Raw genomic sequence first — 22689 nt, forward strand, 5'->3', positions numbered from 1 at the left:
TTACACTTTATGCATGTTTCTGAGGTTTCCCTTGCTCTGACAACAGCTAGAGACCATCCCTTTTCTGTAATGAAAGCTCAGATTCTGTCGTAGAAGGCAGGTGCTTGGGAGAGTTGCCCATGTGCCAGGCTGTCGAATGCTGGTCCAACACTGGGCGCACTGACTGGCATGGAATCCCCCCATTCAGTTGTTTTTCCATGACCTGGGCAATTAGCCTTAGGCACACGTTAGCCAGCTGATGGGCTCCAGGCCCAGCTGCCCTTAGCCTAGGCCCTGCTCTGACAGGACTGGGTGCTGCTGGCGACACTGATGGCTGGTAGCCTGGCCCAGAGGATGGAGGCTACTGCTCCGCTCCCTTCACTGGGCACGATCCCATCCTGCTTGCGCCCTTCCCGCCCGCCGCTCGCCGTCCGTCCCGCCCTCGCGCTGCGCCTCGCGGGCGTGGCTCCTCCCCCTCGCTTGTCTCCGTGTCGCGCGCCCTCGCTACCGCCCCCTTCTCGCCCGCCTCGCGCCCTCCGTCTCGCGCACGGGTTCTCCCTCCCGCCGGGGCGCTACCGGCCTCTCGCGAGAGCAGGGGAAGGGGGCGGTGCCGCTGCAGCTGCGGCTTCGCGCCGCGGCCGCCCTGACAGAGGGGAAGGAGGGAGAGGCAGCGGCCGGGCTGGTCCGGTCCCTCCGCTCCCTGCCGACGCGGCCTCTCCGGCTCGGCTCTTCCCTTCGCGACTCACCCTGGCCATGGCCGGCCGCGCGCCGCGGGGGCCCCCGTTCCGCCGCCGCTGAGGAGCCGCCGCTATGAAGAAGGGCCGCTCCCGGGGGGACAAAGCGGGGACCCCCCCGCCCCCCAGGAGGGAGTCCGGCCGGGCGGCCGCCGCCGAGAGGAGAGCGGCCCCTGCGGGGGGCGGCAGGAGGGAGCCGCAGGACGCCAGGGCCCCGGGCGTCGCCTACAGGGAGACGAAAGAGAAGGTAAAGGGGGCACCGCGCCGGATGCCCTTCCACCCCTGGGCGGGCGTCGCGTTGCGGGGCACCGGGCAGGTATATTACTAGGGCTTGATCGTAGTGTGCGGGCGGGGTGGCGGGCGGGGGGCCCGTGGCAGAGTGAAGGGGCAGGTGGGGCGGGGGCTATGGCTCTGTTATGGGGTGAAGGGAGCAGGCGGTGTGGGGGCGCGCCCGCGGTGGTGCATCGCGTGGCTGGCTGGGTGCATCGTAGGGCAGACGGGACAGGATGCCGAGGGGGGAGGGAGGCTGCATGCACCTGAGTTGCGGATAGGTAGATGGTGTGAGGCAAGCGTCACAGCTGTGTGGCTCAGGCTTCTCGGGGAAGGGGACATGATGTGGCATGCCAGTCAGGTATGGGGTGCGTGCGTTTGGGTTAAGAGGGGAAGCTGGCATGGGACCTTCTGGGATATAGAGTACATTGCAGGTGGCAACTGGGGTTGGCATGGCTCTGATGGAGTTTGGTGGATGAGTCTGGGAGGTGGAGGTATGTGTCGTGGTCACGGGCTAGAAGCTGGTTTTAGGGGGCACATGATGCAGTATTATGGGCGTAGCGGTATTTGCTGAAAATGCACGCCTCTGTGCGTATTCACAGTAAATTCATCCTGACAGCAAAAAAAGTTTAAGGAGCAAGGGAAGATAGAAGGTGTATCAGATAAACTAGTGAATCAAAAATTGAGTCATGGTCCGCACTGCTTTGAATGTGTAAAGTGCCAAATAAATGCAAAGTATTATTATGGCTCTTTCACCCGGAGCCCACATTGTACACTGTATGAGTGAAGGAAAAAAAAGCAGAATTATTATGATTATTTATTATTTTTATTATTTTAATCCATCTTTGTGTAACATGCTGACTACTAGTATTAATATAGTTATAAAGCTCTCCTTATTGAAGGATCCTACTCTAGATTAATATTAATTAAAGTGTCTATGGTATATCTATAGAACTGGTTTCTATTGTCTTGGTTCTTTATATAAGTGATTTCTATTGTGCCCAGAAAATTAACTCTCTGTATTGTAGTTATCTAAAGTTAGTAAAATTGTTTAAAAATTAGAAAACTCAGGATATGTCAGCATTTCAGCTTTTCAAACCCAGCTTGTTTTTTTCTTCCCTTAAATGTAACTTTTTTCTAATTAAAAATAAAATGACAAATTAGACATTTGGAGACTGCTATGATTACAAGGGCAGGAAGAGGTCCTAAAAGCTTTAGTGTAGACATATAGTTAAACACCAATTTAACAAATAACTATTTTAATTTTCTGTCCCCATTTCTCCCAGAACATGGCAGATGAGCTTTAGCATGTTGGAAAGACTGGTGAATCTTTCTAGTGACATTGATTTATTTGTAGAGTAGCAAAAGGTACAGTAAGTTTGCAGACTGCTGTGGTGTGGTAATGCATCATTTTACTTGGCCATTTTGAGAGTCATATTAAAAATAGAGCTCTCTGGGTTCTGTTTCGTGTAAGCTAAGCAAATCCTATGTCTAGATTTTCTTTGGAGGCGACCTTGTTTCTTGTGAATAGATTATAGGCATTCTAAATGATTAAATAACAGCTGTGTCTGATGAGAGAAGACAAGTTAATGTCTATACAATACTTGGAACATGAGTACTAATATAGCATGAGGTATTGAGAATCATCTTCTACTTGGTATTTTTTTGCAAATATTTACTTTCTATATCTTTGCAACTAGTATTCAGGGTAATTTAACCAATATAGGTTGTAAAAATCTATCTGCTGTAGGCCTTTGACTTTACTGTTTGCATGTATCACTGCTTGTCATTTTAAGATTGTTTTGATGTGTTGAAACTGAGAAGAGGTTTTTTATGTTTGTGAAATAAGATATTGGAAATATCTTACTAATTTAATGTCTATCATTTTTGTTTTGAAATATAATGTGTGAAATGCTATTTAAGCTGCTTTATAGAACATAAGCTTAGTTAGTTGTTAAACTGTTATAGCAGGGGAGGGCAAACTGTGGCCTGCGGGCTGGATCCGGCCCATCAGGTCTTTCAATCCAGCCTGCGGGATTGCCAGCCCCATAGTGCAGCAGGGCTTCCTGCCTGCCCTGGCCCTATGCCGTTCCTGGAAGTGGCTAGGACCACATCCCTGCAGCCCCTGGTGGAGGTGTGGGGGGAAGAGGGCTCCGTGCGCTGCCCTCGCCTGCAAGCACTGTCCCACACATTGGCTGGGAATGGAGAACCGCAACCAATGGGAATTCTGGGGCTGGTACCCACAGGTGAGGGCAGGGCGTGGAGGAGCCACCCTCCCCACCCCCAGGAGCCACTGCTGGACATACTAGCCACTTGCAGGAGCGACGTGGGGCCAGGGCAGGCAGGGAGCCTGTCTCAGCCCCTTTGCGTGCCGCTGCCACCCTGGAGCCACTTGAGGTAAGTGGTGCTGGGCCAGATTCCACCCCCCAATCCCGTGTCTTGAGTCCCCTGCCGCACCCCTCCTGCACCTCAACCCCCTGTCCTGAACCCCCTCCTGCACTCTGCACCCCCTCTTGCACCCCAACCCCGTGCTCTGAGCCCCCTTCTGCACTCCCTCCCACAGCCCGCACTCCCTCCTGCACCTCCAACCCCCAGCTCAGGCCTACATTCATGGACTTGCATACAATTTTCCCAGCCAGATGTGGTCCTCAGGCCAAAAAGTTTGCCCACCCCAGTGTTAGTCTAATGGAGGCCTTAGATTTTGATAGAGTGATATGAAACAAGAGTGGAGGACCAGTCTGTAAGCTCCACGGGTATATTGATGAGAATCTCAGAGCCTATTGACCTGCTAGGAAGAGGGAATTTTCTGGAATTCTTATTACTATGCTGCCCCTGAACTCTGCTTGCGGGTAGGGGTGGTGGTATTTGTGTTGGCTTTTGGCCAGAGGATGCCTGATAAAATTTAAGTTTGCATTTGCCTGCCATTGCTGATGCTAATTGCTTTCCAAAGTAGTAAGAGTAACCTCCATACTTCAGTCAATTTCAGAGTTTGGCATATTACAGGAAAACTAACCAGATTCTTATTAATTTTACTCTGCTGCTGCTTGGAAGAGTTAGCTCTAGTGCAGCTCCTATCTGTGAACTTAGAAAGATAGAACTGCATTGCTTACATTTGGTTCTTCTTTAGGTTATCTTTGCAATGATAAGGAATGGAAACCTTTTAATTAAATATTAAATTCTTCATAAGATTTATGGTCTATGTCTTATAGACTCATAGGTCAGAAGGGACCAATATGATCATCTAGTCTGACCTCCTGCACAAGGCAGGCCACAGAACCCTACCCATCCACTTTTATAACAACCCCTAACCCATGACTGAGTTATTGAAGTCCTCAAAATTGTGGTTTGAAGAACCTCAAGCTTGCAGAGATCCACAGCAAGCGACCCATGCTGCAGAGCGAGAAGGAAAAAACCTCCAGGGCCTCTGCACATCCCTGGAGGAAAATTCCTCTCACCCAAATATGGTATCAGCCTAAACCCTGAGCATGTGGGCAGACTCATCAGCCAGCCATCCAAGCAAAGAATTGCTCTGCAGTAACTCGTCTCATCTATCCAACATCCCTCACAGACATTTCGAGCAGAACTTATCTCCCGGTTAATCCAAGATCAGTTGCCCAACATTAAAACTATCCCACATGCATCCATTCCCCTCCATATATTTATCAAAGCTAGATCTTAAAGCCAGAGTAAGTCTTTGCCCACCACTACTTCCCTTCGGAGGCTGTTCCAGAGAACTTTCACTCCCCTATGGTTAGCCAACAGCTCGTCTAAATTCAAGTTAAACTTTTAAAACCTAATATCCAGTTTGTACCCAATTTGTCGTCGTGCTACATTAGTACTAAACTTAAATGTAGATTCTTCACCTCCCTAGACGTTAGAACAACCCACCTGATAATATATATACTAGAGCAAGCATATCAACATGTCACTGGAAACAGGTTCACGAGGGGAGCGGCCGTTCTTTGGCCCAGCGCTAAAACAAGGCCAGCTCTTCGTCTCCTTTCATAAGCCAGGTTTTCCATAGCCTACGGATCATCACTAGGTGAGAGCAATGACTCTAACCTGTTCCGTTTATTAGAAAAGTTCGACGATCCATTAAGCACATGGACACTTTGGCTTGTTTAGGCCCAGAACCGCCCACACCGATCACGAGGTTCGGGGTCTCAGCGCAGTCGTTTATATAAACGGTAACTAACCCTGCCTGAGCTCTACTTAGCTAGGAAATACCTCGCCTGAGCACCTATCAACAGCGAGGTGACTTTTTAACGAGGAAGGGAGTCGCAGGAGCGCTACTAGTCTATACCTGCTCTAACACCATACCCAAGGTCTACTCGTACCTGCTGTCCGCGTTACAAGCAGAGACTGAATGGTCCCTACATAAACTAAGAGAGATCTCATATTAATCGCAATAATTGCAGTGAATCTGTATCGTTTTATACACTATTCAGATTAGCATCTATTTACCATTACTACCACACAGTGTAGAGGAGCAGATCTTCCTGGAGATAGAATATCGCAGGTCGCATTCTTACGTGTGGTGAGGCAAAAAACTCTCATCCTGGAGCTTCGATAGAGTACAGTCGCGATAACTTTATTAGACTACAGATCCGCTCTTTGTGGGCGCAAGCTATAGTTCAGTGATATTAAAATAGTAAGACAATCGTCCAAATTCCGTAATCCGCAGACGGAGGAGCTCAAAGCTGAGTAAGTGCAGGGCTCCTTCCAGCCGCAGTTAACCCTCAGTACCGACCGCTGAGTCTCCCGTTTAACCAGTTTTCCTATCCCCTAGAACTTTCATATTCCATCCCATCTTTTCCATTTAACTAACATTCCCATGTGGAACGTGTCAAACGCCTTACTAAAATCGAGGTAATTAGATCACCGCATTTCTTTTGTCAAGTAATCGTCACCTTCAAAAGAAGATCAGGTGGTTGGCAGCGATCTACTTAGTAAATCCATGTGCAATTCGTCCAATTAATTGACCTCAGTGTCCTACTACTTCTCCTTAAAATTTTTTCCAAGCACCTACTACTCACAGACACAAGCTAAAGGCCTGTATTACCCGGATCGCTTTTTTTCCCTTCTAAACAATAGGAACTACATTAGCAATTCTCTAGTCGACGGTACAACCCCGATTACTGATTGATTAAAATTCTCGCTAACGGCTTGCAAAGTTTCACGCGCCAGTTCCTTTAATATCCTTGGATGGAGATTGTCCGAGCTCCGATTTGCCCATCCAGCTGTCAAGTTGGCTCTACCTCACATACGTAAAATCCACCGTCCATATCCTATTCCGTTTATCATCCCATATCCCTAAACCCTCACTAGTCTAATTAAAGACTGAGCAAAGTACACTTATTTAGATATTGGGCCATGCTAAGGCTTATCCTTAACCTCCATTCCATTCCTCATCTATAGCGGCCCACTTCTTCTTTCTTGTTTCTCTTCTTTATGTGCTTAGCACCTTTTATATTGGTTTTGATTTCCTTTGCAAGGTCCACTTCTATGTGGCTTTAGCCTTCTCACTTTATCCCTACACGTTCTGACCTCACTACCCAGGTACTCCTTGCTAATCCCCTTTTCTTCCACTCCCTGTAAGCTTTCTGTTTTTCTAAATCCCCTCTCTGAGATGCTGCTTCAGTCCACCCACGGCTAACTCCTGCCATGGTTTTTTTCCCCTTTCTTGGGATGCAGGCTCGATTTCCACAGCGCAACTTAAGTAATTCAAGCTCTCCGCATTTAAATCCAGAAGTTCCTCGTCCAAATCCATTCCCTAACTAATTTCCTTAACTCTTTAAAATTAGCCCCGAGAAGGTCGAAAACGCCTAATCCAGAATCTAGTGTTTGTTTTATCCTTCACTAGTTTGAACTGAAATCAGCTCTGATACTCGAACCAAGGTTGTCCCTACACCTTTTCTAACGAGGTGTCCCACTGCTCACCAATCTAAAATGGACCCTCTCTAAGTACTTCAACTACTTGACTGAAGAAAACCATCCGTTAATAATCCAGAAACAATCTGACCCTATTATTCTTGCAAGCGCTTGTCCTCCAGTCTAATCTGAAGTTGGAAGTCTCCCATGAATCACACATTTCCCCCGAGTGTTTCTTCATTAAAGACACTAAAGAGGTCGTATCATATCCAAAGCAGATCCCGGCGGTCTGTACACACCCAAGCACTATCTCAGGGGATCTCTAGTAGCTTTTTTACCCAGCGTGATTTTTCCCAGACAGGACTCGTCCTTGTCCATTCCACACTTCTATTTCATTACAGTTAAACCTCACCTCATTGATGTACAATGCTATCCACCACCTTGCTTCTTCCTGTCTTTTCTAAACAACACATACCTCGTACCGTACTCAGTCATGAGTACGTATTCACAGGTTTCTGTATCCCTATAATATCGGTTCACTTCCCTGCACCATAGCTTCCAGTTCTCCAGCTTGTTCCCCTAGGCTCCTTGACATATGTACAGACATCTTAATTTTTGGCGTGGCGTCAGTGACATTTTTTACCTCGTTGGCACATAAAAACAGACCTTCTACCACGCATCAAACCCGTTAGTCTAGTTTCTATTCCGCTTTTCTCCTTGGGTCACTTTTTGGTCCACAGAGATCCCTCTCACTTTGTTTACTCCCTCTCAGTGAAATTCAGCGTGGGAGATTTCCTGAACATCTCCCAACTTCCCCACTTCCTATTAAAGCTCTCTATGAGGTGGCGCCGCCTCCATCCTAGAAGTATTTCCCTCCTGCTATGAAGTCATCTGAGCGAAACAGTCGTCTCTCCGTAATATGTTCCCAATGACCGTACACTCCAAGACCTCGCTTATGCACACTGCTGAGCATCGTAATCGTCATAATTTGTCGCTCTCTTTGTCGCCCCGCTCTAGGAACGGCAGAATCCCACTGAAGATCACCTGAGCCTCGATTTCCATGAGCGTCTTCCCAGTCTGGCAATAGTCTCTGATACAGTCCAGCGAAGTAACTGCCGTATCAATTCATCCCAGCAATGAAGGACAATCAACGGAGTCTTTCCTGTCCCCTAGATCCTTCTTCAACCTTCAGGTCACATCCTGTATCGTAAAGGTCTCCAATACGTAGACCTGCTTTTCCCTGGCGACAGTGTGATTCTCCGGTTCTCCCCCGCACCAGCTGGCTGCAAGTCCTCTCGATTCGTATTCGCCCTGCAGTCCTCCTAGGGCTCATACTTGGTGCGCTCATTGACTCCTCCCTCCTTCTGCAGGACAGCTGCTCGCTCTTTTTCCTCGCTCTCTCCTTAAGCGAACACCAGCCTGAGCTCATCTTCGTTTTCCGCGCACCAGCAAACCTGTTCCCTGAGTTCTAGTTGTCCCATTGCTTGGCCCGTCTTTTCCTCTGCCTGGTTCTCTTGAGTCCACATGCTCCACCGTCCACTTTCCAACCAGCAGCTCCTCAGAATTCTTTGGTCGCTGCTTGCCATCTGCTCGTACTGAGCTTATCCCTTGCTGCCTCATCATGTCTTGTTCGCATCATCTGCTCAACCCCTCTACAATCACAGAGTTTCCACCTGCATTCCAGTCCTCTTATCTTGTCTTCCAGCAGCTTCTATCAAGCGGCACTTCATGCACCACAAAACCTCTTCAGGTGCCCCCCTCCAGGACCATGTACATGCCCAGCTCCGATCTCGGTCATCTCATGTGTCTCTACCTGCTGCTCTGTATCAGTCATATCTTCCAACTCTGTGCCTGCAATCCAAGCCTCACACCGCCACGGCCCCCAACAAGCACTAGAGCCTGGCAAGACCCTGGCCCCTTCCCTTTTCTGGCTGTTTATTTTCTCTGCTGTAGTCTCCTCTGGAACCTCCCCCTGGAAACTCCCACTGAAACTCCCCTGTTAGCAGCTCTGTTTGCTGGCTCCTGTGCCACTGCAGCTGTCTGTGCCGCTGCCTGAGTGCCTGGCTCCTTATATAGGACCCCTAATCAGGTAAGCCCCGCCCCCACTCACTGCTAACAAGTAGGTGAATGGATTTTTTGAAGTCCATGTTAATGAATGGACACGGAATGTGCTGAAAGGTCACTGTTAATGGCACCCTTGGTGGCTGGGTGCTATGTGTGGTTGTTAGTTTGAGAGTAGAAGAGTGGGAAGTTGTAATACTGGCAAGAACTGCCATGTATATTTGTTAAAATGATTTGGAATCAAGTTGTGCACTAACTACCCCATGTAACCATGTGATCTTATTATTGTTACCCTTGTGCTCCCTTTCCTTCTATCTTATGTTACTTGTAATGTCTTGTCTTAAATTAGATGTTGCTTTATGTATTTGTGGAGCATGTGACACAGTGGAGCCCCAATTCCGATTTTAGGCCTTGGGGCAGTCCTGTAACAAGGATAATAAGCCTCTTTCATGAGCCTGTAGGATCTTACCTCTGGGGTGGGGGAAATGCACATGAACGTGCATGTCATTTAAGCTTGTAAGGCTCAAACATGTATTTCTAAGTAGAAAAAGGGTTATTTTGGTGAAATTTTTTAAGATAAATCAATTTTCTACTCGGTCTATGGCACGCTGACAAAGCAGCATAGGGAAGATGTTGATGTACCTTATTACTTGTTTAAAAAAAAATCTTACATGTAGACCTGACTTCGTAATTCTGTCTGAGTTTTTGAAGAATTAATATTCAAATACAAATGTTTTTACAGCTGAAATTTTAAAACTACATTCTACAATGTAGTAGATGTTCTTTAAGGAAGGTCAAATTTTGGCTCCAATTTTCTTGAGATTTTGCCCGTAACAAACACATTTAATCATGTCAGACTGCTGTTTGGAAAAATTAGAATATATCAGAACGGAGTCAAGTAATTAGGGCCCCATCCTTGCAATCTAGTTCTTGTGGATGGACTTTTGGACCTTTTTGGGAATGTCAGAGTTTAGTTGGACTGTGCATGTGGCAAGTTTCATCCACTTGGATCTGATTGCAGACCAGGGCCTAGAAGCAAAATAGGGACCCTTTTAAAATCTATCTTCTCAATTGCCTATTAAAATAGCGATGTGTAAAGCAGTATTTGCAATGGCAAGATGTTAATTAGATCTGTGTTCTTGATATTACGCAAAACAGGAAAATGTCCGTACCCCTTGAAGTTAGTCTGTTAGATACAAATAATGGATTTCAAATACAGTTAGGTATTAAATGCAAGAAAAGTGTGCTAAAAGAACATTAAGGTTGCAAAATCAAGCACACAAAAATTAGGGGATGCCAGAATTAAGATTCCCTGTGCCTTCTGTACATAGGAGAGGCTCTCTCCCTACTGTTAGTTCAGGTTCCTGAACCAGGACTTGACACAGCCTGCGGCAGCCTCGAGCTGCTTTTGTAGGGAAAGTCCTAGAGCATGCTCAGTGTGGATGGAATCTTTGGGAAATGTAGCTACTAAGAAATTGCTGGTATGCAAAAAGCATGTGCAAACTGCAACTTTTAAAAAGTTTGTAATTTGGCCAAATTTTGGCAGTTTTTCATGGAGAAGATAAGACTCATCCCTGAGGCAAAGGCCACCTTCATGCCAAACAGTCCCTGCTGCTTCAAAGCATGTGGAAGTGAGCTTCTCAAAGAAAAGGTTGGCAGAATTTTTTATCTTAGGCAAAATGATATTTATCCCTAGCCTCATTCTTGGAAACACCAAACTGTTTTGTCAGTTTAAGATTGACACCCAGCATGGAAAATTTCAGCCCACATGGTTAAAGTTTGGCAATGCATAAGACTGTGTTTTCAGTTGCTTATAAATAGGAAATGTCAGGCAATCATAATAGCCAGCACTAGCAGCCCCACCTATAATATGTATTCTGTCTTCCATCATGAGTTTTCAGTGTGTTTTACAGCAGTGCTTCTCAAACTATCTGATGTGGCGGACCAGCAATTTCCCCCCCCCAATGTGCCAGGGATCAGTACCATATTTGCCAAGGATCAGTACCATATTTGCCAGGGACTGGTACCATGTTTGTGCCATATTATTGTTTTCGCATAGGCACGTAGCACATCAGATCAGAAAAACTAACATTCTTCACTGTATTAATTGGAATGGGAGTGTGGCGTACATGCGGAGATGTTCCCATTTAAATACATTGAAGACTGACTGAAAGGCTTGGCGTCTGTGTGGATAATATAAAATGACTATTCTTCATTTATGATCCAAGGAAATATTATTTGGACATTTGTAGTAATATTAATTTATATCGGAAACAATATAATGAATAAAAGAAAAGTTGGCGGACATTTTTTATTGTTTATTTTGTAAACAAATACTATATTACAATACAAATAAATTAAAAAATCAAACCAGCAAAGTCTCCTAACAAAGATAGTATTAAAAAAATTAACACATTAAGAGGTATGTTAAAACCTTAACCTTTACTGATGTGAAAGGTGAGCCTGCTTCTTCTTTGTCAGCTTATCTAGTTGTGGTTTGAGGACAGTGCCACATGCAATGGAGAATGACTATCCATACTATTCCTGTACTTTGTCTTAATGACCTTCATAGCTGAGAAGCCAGTCTTGAAGATGTATGTTGAAGGAAATGGGAGAAGAGTTTTCAGAGCATTTTCAGTAAGCTCAGGATATTCTGCTTTCACTTTTATCCAAAGGAGGCAAGTGATGTTGTAGTTTTGAAACTCATCTTCAGTCTTCCGTCAGTGGACAGTTCCAACAATTTATCCTCCATAGTGACAGTTAAGTCATCTTTCAATGGACTAAATAGATTTCGGATCCATCCAGTCTCTTTCTGTGGATCTTCTTCTGCTGGAAAGTAAAACTCAAAACGTTCTGCCACATTTGTCTAAGTGTTCAGTGATGATGTTTCGTAGAGATGTAACATCAAGGTCTTTGTCTTCATTGGCGATGATTGTGAAACATGTCATAACAATCTCTTGATACTCGACTCTTCCATGTTTTTAGCTTTTGTTTCTGTCCGTTGATCTTGTCTGCAATTGTAAGACATGAAGCCATCCTTCCCTACATGGAGGTGTTGAGATCATTAAAGATGGCCAAGATGTCTGTCAGATAAGCCAGCTTGGCTATCCAATCCACATCTCGGAACAGTTGTGACCAATCTGGGTTTTTGTCCTGAAGAAACTCGGCAAGCTCATTTCGGACCTCGAATACTCCGGACAGGACTTCCCCCCGATAACCAACGTACATCGGCATGCAATAGGAGCTGTTTATGATCAGCTCCCATATCCTCACATAATGCAGCCAATAGTCTCGAATTTCAAGCATTTGCCTTTATATGGTTCACAATTTTTATGACCTCGCTGAGCACAGTGTTTAGTTCTGTTTGACATGTTTTTTGTTGCATGACTTTCTCGGTGAAGGAAGCAGTGCATCTACTTGCATTTGGGTGAAAGCACCTTAATCTGGGTAACTACTCCAGAATGCCATCCTGTCATTGTGGCAGCACCGTCAGAACATACACCTACACGAAACTTGAAATCAAACCCACGTATGTTAATGATGTAGTCGCTTACAGTCTTGAATACTTCAGAACTAGTTGCTTTTGTTGGTAGTGAAGCAGAAAACGAAAACTCATCCTTCAAATCACCCTCATGTTCAAAGCACACATACACTATCAGTATTGCCATATTAGCAACATCTGTACTTTCATCAAGCTGCAAAGGAAAGTACTTTGCCAATTTAATCTGTCCTATGAGCTGATCTTCCATATCGTGAGCCAGATCGTGAATTTGCCGAGCTATAGTGTGATTTGAAAGTTGCACCTGAGCCACTTTCTTTGCCGCCGGCTCTCCCAACATTTCCATGCTGACATCTTTAATACAGCTATCACTAGTGTCTCACCGATTGTGTATGGCTTTTTAGCCTTAGCAATGCAAAGCGCTACTTTATAAGAAGCTCGCAAAGCAGAAGTATTTATTTGTGACACTTAAAGATCTGTTTCTGACAGCTTTTTAAATCAACATGCTTTCTTTCGAAGAACTCTTTTGGCTTTGAACTAATTTCATTATGTTTTATATTTAAATGCCTCTTGAACTTTGACAGCTTCATTGCGTCATTAGCCAACACATTGCCACAAATAACACACTGCGGTTTTGGCACTCCACCATTATTCGTGGCTACGAAATCGAACTGAATGTATGAGGAGTCATATTTCTGAGTAAAGCTAGTACGAATTCTTTTTGTTGATTCTGAATTCCTTGCGTGTTCAGCAACTGGATGTCTCTGCTTGATAAATAAGTTGATTAGGCATTGCTTCGCCATCTGTAAATTAGGTATAAAATAATATAAGTTCCCTTACTCCGGTATATACTTAATTTATGATATTAGGATAAAAGCCAAATAAATGCAGTGGGAATGCTTTTATTGAGAAATGTGTGGGAGAAAATTACTTACCCTGTTAAGCAATGTTAGGATAAGAAGATAATATAAACTTTAAAATTAAATTGCAAACATCATGATGATTGGAAAGTTAAGATGGTTTGAACATGTGGAAAGAATGAATAATGAACGTCAAAAATAAGATTTACTTGTCTGAAAGATATGGAGTGAGAAAGCGAGGAATTTCGAGAACTTCTTGGCAGAGACACATAGGTTTGATTCTAGAAGAGGGGAAGGCTATAAATTAAGGATAATGAAAGCATGTATGAAATGATACATGGATATGGAGGAAGCAGAGGGGATCTTTTCAGGGGGGACGAACTCTCTCTCTCTCTCTCTCTCTCTCCTCTACCAGTTGATATTTATAGTTAACAATCTGTTGTAGCTTGAGTCAGTCTAATGGCCAGTTAGACTGAGCATGAGTGAGGAGCTGGGCTCTTGTTGGTCGCGATTCGATGCTCTGAGGCTTTGCAGGACAGAACCCAGAGTTCTATAGCAAAACACCCCAGCTTTATAGTTGTAAATTCCCATTTGAGTCCATGCATTTTGCAATGTCATCCTGTAATCATAAGTCCTTAAGTGGTGTTAATCTTGGGGTTTTCTGCTGTTATCGTTTGATGGTTATTGTTGGGCTTCCCATCGTTATCTCCTATTTGTTGTCTCGCGTTCCGGGGTGCCTGCCTCTCCTCTGAGGTCGTCAATGCTGCTAACATGTTTAGCATCTGATACAATGGATGTTTTCTTATTGTCTCCTGGTCTTTCCAAGTCTTTCTCTTTTTCTTGACCATCTGGACATTTGTGATGCCTTTCACACCTTATCTTTTCCTGATGCATTCGTTCCTCATTCACACAAACAGTCTCTCACAGAAACCTTCAAAAGTATACAGACAGCAGTATTTTGTATTCAGCAGAATACATTATAAGATTTAGCAAGTCTCGATTTACAACTAAAATAATTCACATTGGTGCTTCAGATCCTCAACTTTTCTCTAATCTGTTTATCATGGACACAATACAAAATCCTCTCTTACTAACTAAACTTTATAACAAGTCCTAATTGTAATGCATTTTGGAAACAGAATCCCCGTCTCAGATGGTCATTTCTTTCTGTTATCTGGCTGGCAGAATGAAATCAAAGTTTATATCAATTCTTATAGTACAATTATAAAATCCTACTCCTACAAGGACTGTCTGTTTGGGTACAGGTGTGTGGTGCTCAATTGTCTCTATCTACTTTGTAAGAGATATGGTGGAATTGGATAGAAACTAATTATTAAAATTTATATTATTATTATTAGTACTTACGTTCTCAGATCAGTGGGTTCGGACAGGGTCACAAATGACAAACGCACAGAGATCCGTATGAGGTTCTCTATTGAACTTCTCGATGGTAACTGCTAGGGGGGCGGGGTCTTTATATGCAAAGGAGTGGGGTAAGCGCTCACTCGCATGTCTCATGCAAACCATACTGTAGCGCTATGGCATAATTATCAATATTATAATATGTGCTTCTGAAAACATAGTATTTAATATTGTCGACTTTTATCGACTGATAATTATTCGTGTTGGAATTCCAGTGCGATTTTAAAATTATACTATTATTTCTCTTTCTTTCCTGGAAACTCGTTGCGGACCGGCAGCCAATGGCTCATGTACTGGCAGCAGTCCACGGACCGCCACTTTGAATAGCAGTGTTTTGCAGGATAATTGTCTAGAGGGAGCTCTTTGAAGACTTAGAGGGCAGTTTGGTGACCACCTCCTAAATCAATGGGAATTAAGTGCCAAACTGCCCTTTGTGCCTTTGAAAATCTCCCGCATAAATGTACTAAGTCTCTGAAGATCCCTATGATGTATTCTAAGCGTGGTAAATGTTATTTCTATTTTATAGATAGAGAAGTTGACTTAGGCCACCTCCACCCTACAAACTTTGGTTGGTACACGTTATGTCAACATACACCCACTGATACTTGTATATTGCTTGGGTGCATGCGTTCTTTACCGATTATGTTGGAGTTGCACGTACTCACTAGCAATGCTTGTGTTGATGCAAAGTGTTGTGGTGTTCCAGTGTGCAACACACCACCATCTGGTGCAGTACCTTTGGGGAATTTTCACAATGTGTTGTGGGGTAGAAAAGAATAGCACAGGGATCTCTAGAAGCATGAAACTTTCACCATCCGATAATGCCATCCATATCCCATAATTTTCCTGCCTTTTTAAAAATTCCACAAGCCCACATTGCACTTTTCAGTGTGTGCCATTTCTGACAGATGTGTCAAGCTACAACTCTGTACTGTTCTCATGAATGGAGCTATCAAAAACAGATTGTTAAGGGTTAATGTCTCTTCTACCTGTGAAGAGTTACAAGCAGGGAACTGCAACACCTGACCAGAAGACCAGTCAGGAGACAAGATACTTTTAAATTTGGGTGGAGGGAAGCTTTTGTGTGAGTTCTTTGTCTGTTGTGTGTTCTTCTCTCGGGGCGTCTGAGAGAGACCAGACATTACTACAGGCTCTCTAAGTTTCTGTTCAAATAGTAAGTAAAAACAGGAGGTTTAGGCTTTTTGATTGTTTTACTCTATTTGCAAAGTTGTGGATCTGGCTGCGTTAACTTTTAGTGTGTAGTTGCTGGGATATTTATTTGTGATTTGTACTGAGGGGAAAGTTTCTTTCTGGTGGTCTGTAAGCTATAGACCCTGTATATTTACATCTGTGAAGTTACAAGAGATAATTCTCTTACTTTTCTTTCTTTTATTAAAAGATTTCTTTTTAGAGCAACCTGATTGATTTTTTTTGTTCCCTGATTTATATCCCAGGGATGGGATAACTCCCAGAACTGCTGGGGGGACAGGGGTGGGAGAGAGTAGATCTCGTCTCTGTTTTCCTTGAATCTGTTTGCCTCTTTGTGGAAGGGAAGGGACATGGTTCTCTGTATTGTGATTTAAAGAGTTTGGATCAGTAGTCTCTCAGGATAGCCCAGGGAGGGAAAGTCTGGGAGGGGGAAAGAAGGGGGAATGGTTTATTTCTCCTTGGTTTAAGGACCCAAGGGATTTGGGTTCTTGGGGTCCCCAGGGAAGGTTCGGGAGGTCAGAGTGCCCCAAAACACTATATTTTTGGGTGGTGGCAGTGGTATCAGATCTAAGCTGGTAACTAAGCTTAGAGGATTCATGTGTTAGTATCTCATTTTCTGAACTCTAAGGTTCAGATCTGAGAGGGAATGCTATGACAGGAGCAAATACAGGACACATGATTCTCATGTATTCGCAGACCTGCAGGAAGTAGTGCAACAGTTGGGGACATGTCTGTTTTTCAAGGACAGTTTGCTGAGGGAACAGTGAAAAATAATTCAAGGTTGTTGGTGGCTATCATGGAGCAGCTGAGGGTGGTGGGTCACAGTTTCTGGGCCAGAGAAATGAGCATGGATTTGTGCGATTGCATCAAAATCAGGGTGGATTTGGTTTAAATCACTAGTCAGGAAGACTCGATTTAATCATGGATTTCTACATAAAAGTGCATTCTTGTTGATGGTGGTTGTTCTTCACAACTCAGAGATAGATGTAGGTTTCATTTTTAGAAGGTACACACTATACATTTTTAAAGTGATTTTATTTTGAAAACTTTTCAGATTAGTTTTACAGCTATATCAGAAAATGAATTGATTGGTTATTTCATTTACCAAAGGTAATTGAAGCAGATATTTATGAAGTCGTTGGGAGGTGAACTATCTCCAATTCAACAGGTTAGTCACTGAGGGTATGTCTACGCTACCTGCTGGATCGGTGGGTAGTGACCAATCTATCGGGGATCGATGTATCGTGTCTCGTCTAGGACGAGGAGGGTTGGTTCATGTCTGCTGATTTTGAGCATCCAGATACCAGGGCTATAAGAACTCAGCGGGAGCTGTATGGCTACTGGAGGCTTTGAAAGACCATTTTAATGGTGAGCCACAGTAATATGTGTAGCTGTAGTGTGTGCTGCCTGGCATTGTGTGTGAGATTTTTTTTTTTTTTTTTTTAAATTTTGCATCCCTAAATGAACTTCGTAACGAGTGCTGTATGTGTAGTCATATAACATTGCAAATGCATCTATTGCTATTACATGTGAATGATGTCAGCCCCAGCCAGCAGATGATGTGAACTAATTAAATGACTTAAGTTTCCATAAATGGGCTTTTATTCCAAAACCATGCAAACAGACATATTTATAACTGAATGAAACCTTATAAATACAGGGAAAAGAATCATAAACACGTACACCAACCATGTCTCTCACAGGTCAGTGTATGTGCGGCTATGACTGCCTGTACTTTCCTGTGGGCTGGAATGGTAGGGGAAGTGTAGCATCCTTGGATGCCATGTGTGTTCGTGTTCTAGAATGCAGTTCTCTGGGCTGTAGCGGGGGAGGCAAGCATGGGTCTGTTAAGTCTGAAGGTCAGCAAAAGTCTTCAGCCTGTCTGTTTGCCTCTTGAGAAGTGCTAGCATCTTCTGCTGCCTTTCTCTCTCCTTTTCCTTTGCTTTGCTCCTCTCTGTTCATTCTGTCTGCCACAGTGATTCCCCAAGTCCTGTGCTTAATATCTGAAGCACCAGAGGCTTGCGGGATGTCTTGGAACATGTCATCCCAGGTCCTCTTCCTTCTCCTCCCTATCTGTTTGAACCGCTTGATTCGTGTGGATGGAGAGACCCTCAAGGCCACATTTCCAGCTACAAAAGATACAATGCACAGAGGTACTATTGTGAGCGTATTCACAAGATAAATGGAAACTTGATATACTGAACTCACACCCCCTGATCCACACAAGTTACAAACATTACATTCTCACTTCTTCTTGGGATTCATCGAGCACGGCAGCAATCCCAGCCATGGTGAATATGGCCCAGGGGACGGGGGTGAGTTGGGATAATAAAGGGGGTAGCATATGTGGGTAGGGCAATTGAACTGAATACTGGCATCGTTTTCCACCGGCGGTGGTGACTTTAGCTGATATCTCACTCTTGAGGGTAATGGAAGCTGAAAAGGAACAGCTCCTACACGTGTCCAGCTGCAGGTCGGGTCCGCATGCTACTAGCCTTTGTGCTGCAATGGTGCTTGCTGAAGTACTTGCTGAATGGCATGTGAAGGTCTCTTACCGCAGTGGAAGAAATAAGGCAGCCCTCCTCAGAAACCTTCAGCAGAGGATAGCAGAGGATTGCAGACTATCTCCAGGAAAGAGGAAGAGGAAAGTTTCCTCAAGATCACTATGGAGGATTCATGGGACATCTCTGTACACACAAACTGTTTCCCCTAAGCCTAAGTGTACTGGGGAGTGAGAAGCAGAAACTCTACCTCTATTTGTTATTTCACTACTACTTCTAGCATGATAAAAAAGTAAATGAACAGATTTGTCCCTGCAATATCAAAGCAAACTGCATACTTACCGGAGGTTCCTTCCCTGGCATCATGCTCGCCTGTGCTGGAGTGTAGGGACTGGCTCGACTGCTCTAGAGTAAAAAACAATTCCTGGCTCATTGCACCACTGGATTCCCTGGTTGCCCGTCCCCCATAGTTGTCATCCTCCTCTTCCTTATCCAGTACCACCGCCTCACTGTTCCCTTGGGGGGCCTGTGACTCTGAGTCCTCCGAAGTATCCATGGAGCTCTTGGGGGTGGTGGTGGGGTCTCTGCCGAGGATGGCATGCAGCTCTTTGTAAAAGCGGCATGTCTGCAGCTCCGCAGTAGAGCAGCTGGTACACCTGCTGCTACTCATTGGCTTTCACGTGGCACTGTTGCGGGTCCCTCATGTAGTCCTTATCCCCCATGCCCCGAGCAATCTGCTTATAGATATTGATGTTTCTACAGTTGGATTGGTGCTGTGCCCGCACAATCTCTTCTCTCCATAGACCCAGGAGATCCATCACCTCCTGTGTAGTCCAGGCAGGAGTGCATCTGCAGCCTGTAGTCAGCATGGTCATCTGCCAGTTGCTAGGTGTGCCCTCCATGCCGAGTAAACAGGAAATGGAACTTCAAAAATTTGTGGGGATTTGCAGAGGGAGGGGTGTATACACCACTGTATCTGGCTGCCAGGCAGCAGAGTTCAAAATGGTGACCACCATGGTCAGGATAGGGCATTGTGGGACACCACCTGGAGGCCATTACAGTTGGCATAAGTAATGCAGTGTCTACACTGACACTGCATTGACCTAAGTGCTGTGCCTCTCACAGAGGTGGAGTTAAGTCGGTGTAGTTGGGGATTTAAATCGGCAGGAGCAACATTTTAGTGTAGACACTTAGAGTTAGGTCAACATAAGTTGCCTTATGTTGACATAATTTTGTAGTGTAGACCAGGTGTCAGAGAATTCGTTAGTCTTTAATTAAACTCAGGAAGACTTCAGAAGTGTGATTTTAAAATTCTTGCCATGTATTGACAGTCTCGTCTGGCTTGGGATGGGAAGTGTGTGGTTTCCAGATGATTTATGTAGACAAAAACTTGCTGTCAAATGATTGGAATTCTGCGTTGGAAAGTGCATGCTCTTTTCATGCTGAAAAAGAGGAATTTTCTTACTCACTTCCACCAAACAAGATAAAAGTGAATTCTGTTCTCTTTCCATCAGGCTGATAAACAAATCACAGCCTAGATCTTCTCAGGCCACCTTTTTCCTAAAAGTTTTCATCCTAACAATGTTCCCATGTTTTCTTTGTCTATTTGATTGGTAAGAGCATATTTGAACTGTCCACTATTCCTTTTGTCCAATGCCTAGCACTATGGACTGAAAGACTACTGTATATGCTCAACCTGTGGAGCTTTCTTTGGCTACTTTACTGTCAACCCTAACTGAGCTAAGATTAATTTAGCTATTGTTTCTAGTTCCAATATATGCTTGACAATAATTTAGTATTGTTAAATTGGGTACACACAGTGTTATGATTTTACAGTCCATCCTGCACAGAGCAATCTTATTTTATAAAATTAAATTGAATTTTATTTTATAAAATTAATTAGTATATAGCCTAATGGTCTGTTACCTGTGAATCAATTATTGAAAGTCAAGATGGAAAAACCTTATTAGCACATCTGCTTCCCTCACACCTAAATTTGGTTCATCAATCACCTTTTTCTTTTTTTGTAGGCAGCATCATTTGAGACAAGCATTGGAACAGCAGCTGGGCGTGGATTTCTCTCCCCTTGCCCCTTTAGTCTTGGAGATATTTTTGTGGACTAAATTCCAAAATGGACCAGCAGAAATTGTTTTGAGACTATACCACAATGCTCCAAACTTAACAATACTTAGGAAGTTTCTTTGAGAAGCTCAGTTTTTAAAGAAGATTGAACTCTGCATCACTCCTAAGTCAATAATTATTTTATTCAAACCAAATATAGCTACACATTTTTATGCATTGTATTGTCCACCTGCCTCAGATCTATAACTCTCTAGGTTATTTTGGACTGAGATTTAAATCTCGGCTCAGTCAGGACATGGTGTTCCAACTTTCAGTCATTGGAACATGACCCTGGGTTTGCTCTTTATAATGTCTACCTGATGTATAATTAAATATGGAAACGTTTATAGCTCCTGTAGCTCGGTACGTAATTATTGTTTGCCTATGTAAATTGGATTACCTAAATTGTCGTTGGTTGTTTTATACTTCAATTAAGAGGAGTATGTAAGGAAGTTTATATTATAAAAGAAATTGCATTACCCATGATACTCTTAAGTGGCTTGACTCGATTTAGGCATTAGAATTTATATTGGTGTAAATTAAGACTTGCATGTTACTCTGTCTTACTCATCCTTGTCGGATGTAATAGGGGAATTTACTGTTTGTAACTTGAACAAAAATACTTTAAAAATACTGTTGCTATTTTAAATGTTTACCAACTCATTTTAAATACATTAAACATTTTAAAAAACATTTTAGTAAACCTATTATATAGAAGATACAGTATCAATCTCTTCACTTCTCATATCAAATTATATATTTTCCTTTCATCTCTATGTAAACTATCAAGTTTTTTTTTTTAAAACAGCAGTGTTCTTTTATGATCTGTTTTCTGTACCTGGCTAACCCGTTAGTGATGCCACATTCTTGTCTTTGTTATAGCATAACCATCATGGAAGGTGTTTTGATGTAATGAACATCTAAGTTATGGGCATCACTGAATGAATCTGGCAAGATGAGAAGGCTGATTTAAAAATAAATTTGTAAAAGGAAGTTTTAGCTTTTGCACACTGTCTTACTTGTTGCAGTGTATTTATACAAAAATGAATATGCTTGGAGTTTTGGATGGTTGTGTGTTAGTAAGTCTAAATACACAGATCTTGAAAATCTGCAGCAACTGGAGAGAAAGTATAAAAAGTATATGGCAGATAAATGCTGATTTGATAATCCTGTATGATCATAAATATAATTGCTTTCAACTTTGCCCAGCAAATGACATCAGGGTCCACCACATACATGGCACATCTGTGATGTGGTTTTTAGTGGATGTTCAAAGAAAATATTTTTGCAGAGGACTTGCTTTTCAAGATTTGTGTAAATGGCTTCCAGTGAAGGAGTTTTGTATAATGTATCTTTTAAACTTTTCATGTTTTTAGCAGAAAGGGTAATATATAAAATGGAAGACTGCATAACTGCCGTTTGTATTTTTAACTGGTCAAGAATGAATGTTCCAGCCATCTCAAACTGGATTTAACACCTACTCAGAATATTAATGGAGTGAAGGAATGAGGATTATAGGGTGGAAGTGGGGGAGGGGAAGAGTGTATGCAAAGGAAAAAATTATTAAGTCAATGGATTGGTGGTGTTGATTCAATCTAATTTCTTCTTATCAAGCCTTGTTTTTTCACACCATCAGTAAGCAGTTAATGGATTTTGAGTTTTAAAATATATACAGGGTTTAATATAATAGCTATCTCCCATAGTTTTCGCTAAAAGTATGTATATGATTTTGGCTTGAAGAGGATCTGTGATTGGAAGATTAAATTTGTACTTTTCGTATATAAGGTTCTTTTGCTCTTAGCTCTCTGGAATACTTTTCTCCTGGTTCCTAGCACTTACACAAGTAGCGTAGAAAAATTACTTTTCCCCCTTTGATTAAGAAATATTGGGACCAATAGTTAGCTGGTATAAATCTGCATGGCTCCATTGGATTTATCATGATTTACAGCAGCCGAGCTTCTGACCCATATATTTAATTATTTTTTTAAAAAGTTCATTTCCAGTTCTGTGGATAGTGGTCCCATTAGGGATGAAATCACTGTTTTGAGTTGTAATCTGTTTCTCTTCAACATGATGTGCTTCTTAAAGAGCGTAGTAGTCTGTTGAACAGAAGAAGTTTGGATACTTTATGCATGTTTAGCAGACAGTTCAGCATATTCCCA

The 22689-nt window shown here is 43.3% G+C and overlaps 1 protein-coding gene and 1 long non-coding RNA gene across 6 annotated transcripts in view; both read left to right on the top strand.

Annotated features, from left to right (window-relative positions):
• Positions 1 to 641: 641 nt before the first annotated feature.
• The window catches only part of MAST2 (microtubule associated serine/threonine kinase 2), a 368160-nt gene continuing 346112 nt past the window's right edge, over positions 642 to 22689 (top strand). For all 5 annotated transcript variants that reach the window (XM_075067585.1, XM_075067581.1, XM_075067582.1 and 2 more), the window contains exon 1: positions 642 to 960. In XM_075067585.1, the coding sequence (XP_074923686.1) occupies positions 790 to 960 (171 nt within the window). In that variant the 5' untranslated portion in view covers positions 642 to 789. The remainder of the gene's footprint in view (positions 961 to 22689) is intronic.
• LOC116826706 (uncharacterized) lies at positions 17013 to 21520 on the top strand. The gene is made up of 2 exons (XR_012656222.1): positions 17013 to 17073; positions 20437 to 21520. It is a non-coding gene; the product is annotated as an uncharacterized LOC116826706 (long non-coding RNA).

The sequence above is a fragment of the Chelonoidis abingdonii genome, chromosome 7 (assembly GCF_003597395.2).
Source record: "Chelonoidis abingdonii isolate Lonesome George chromosome 7, CheloAbing_2.0, whole genome shotgun sequence".
Classification (NCBI taxonomy): Eukaryota; Metazoa; Chordata; order Testudines; family Testudinidae; genus Chelonoidis; species Chelonoidis abingdonii.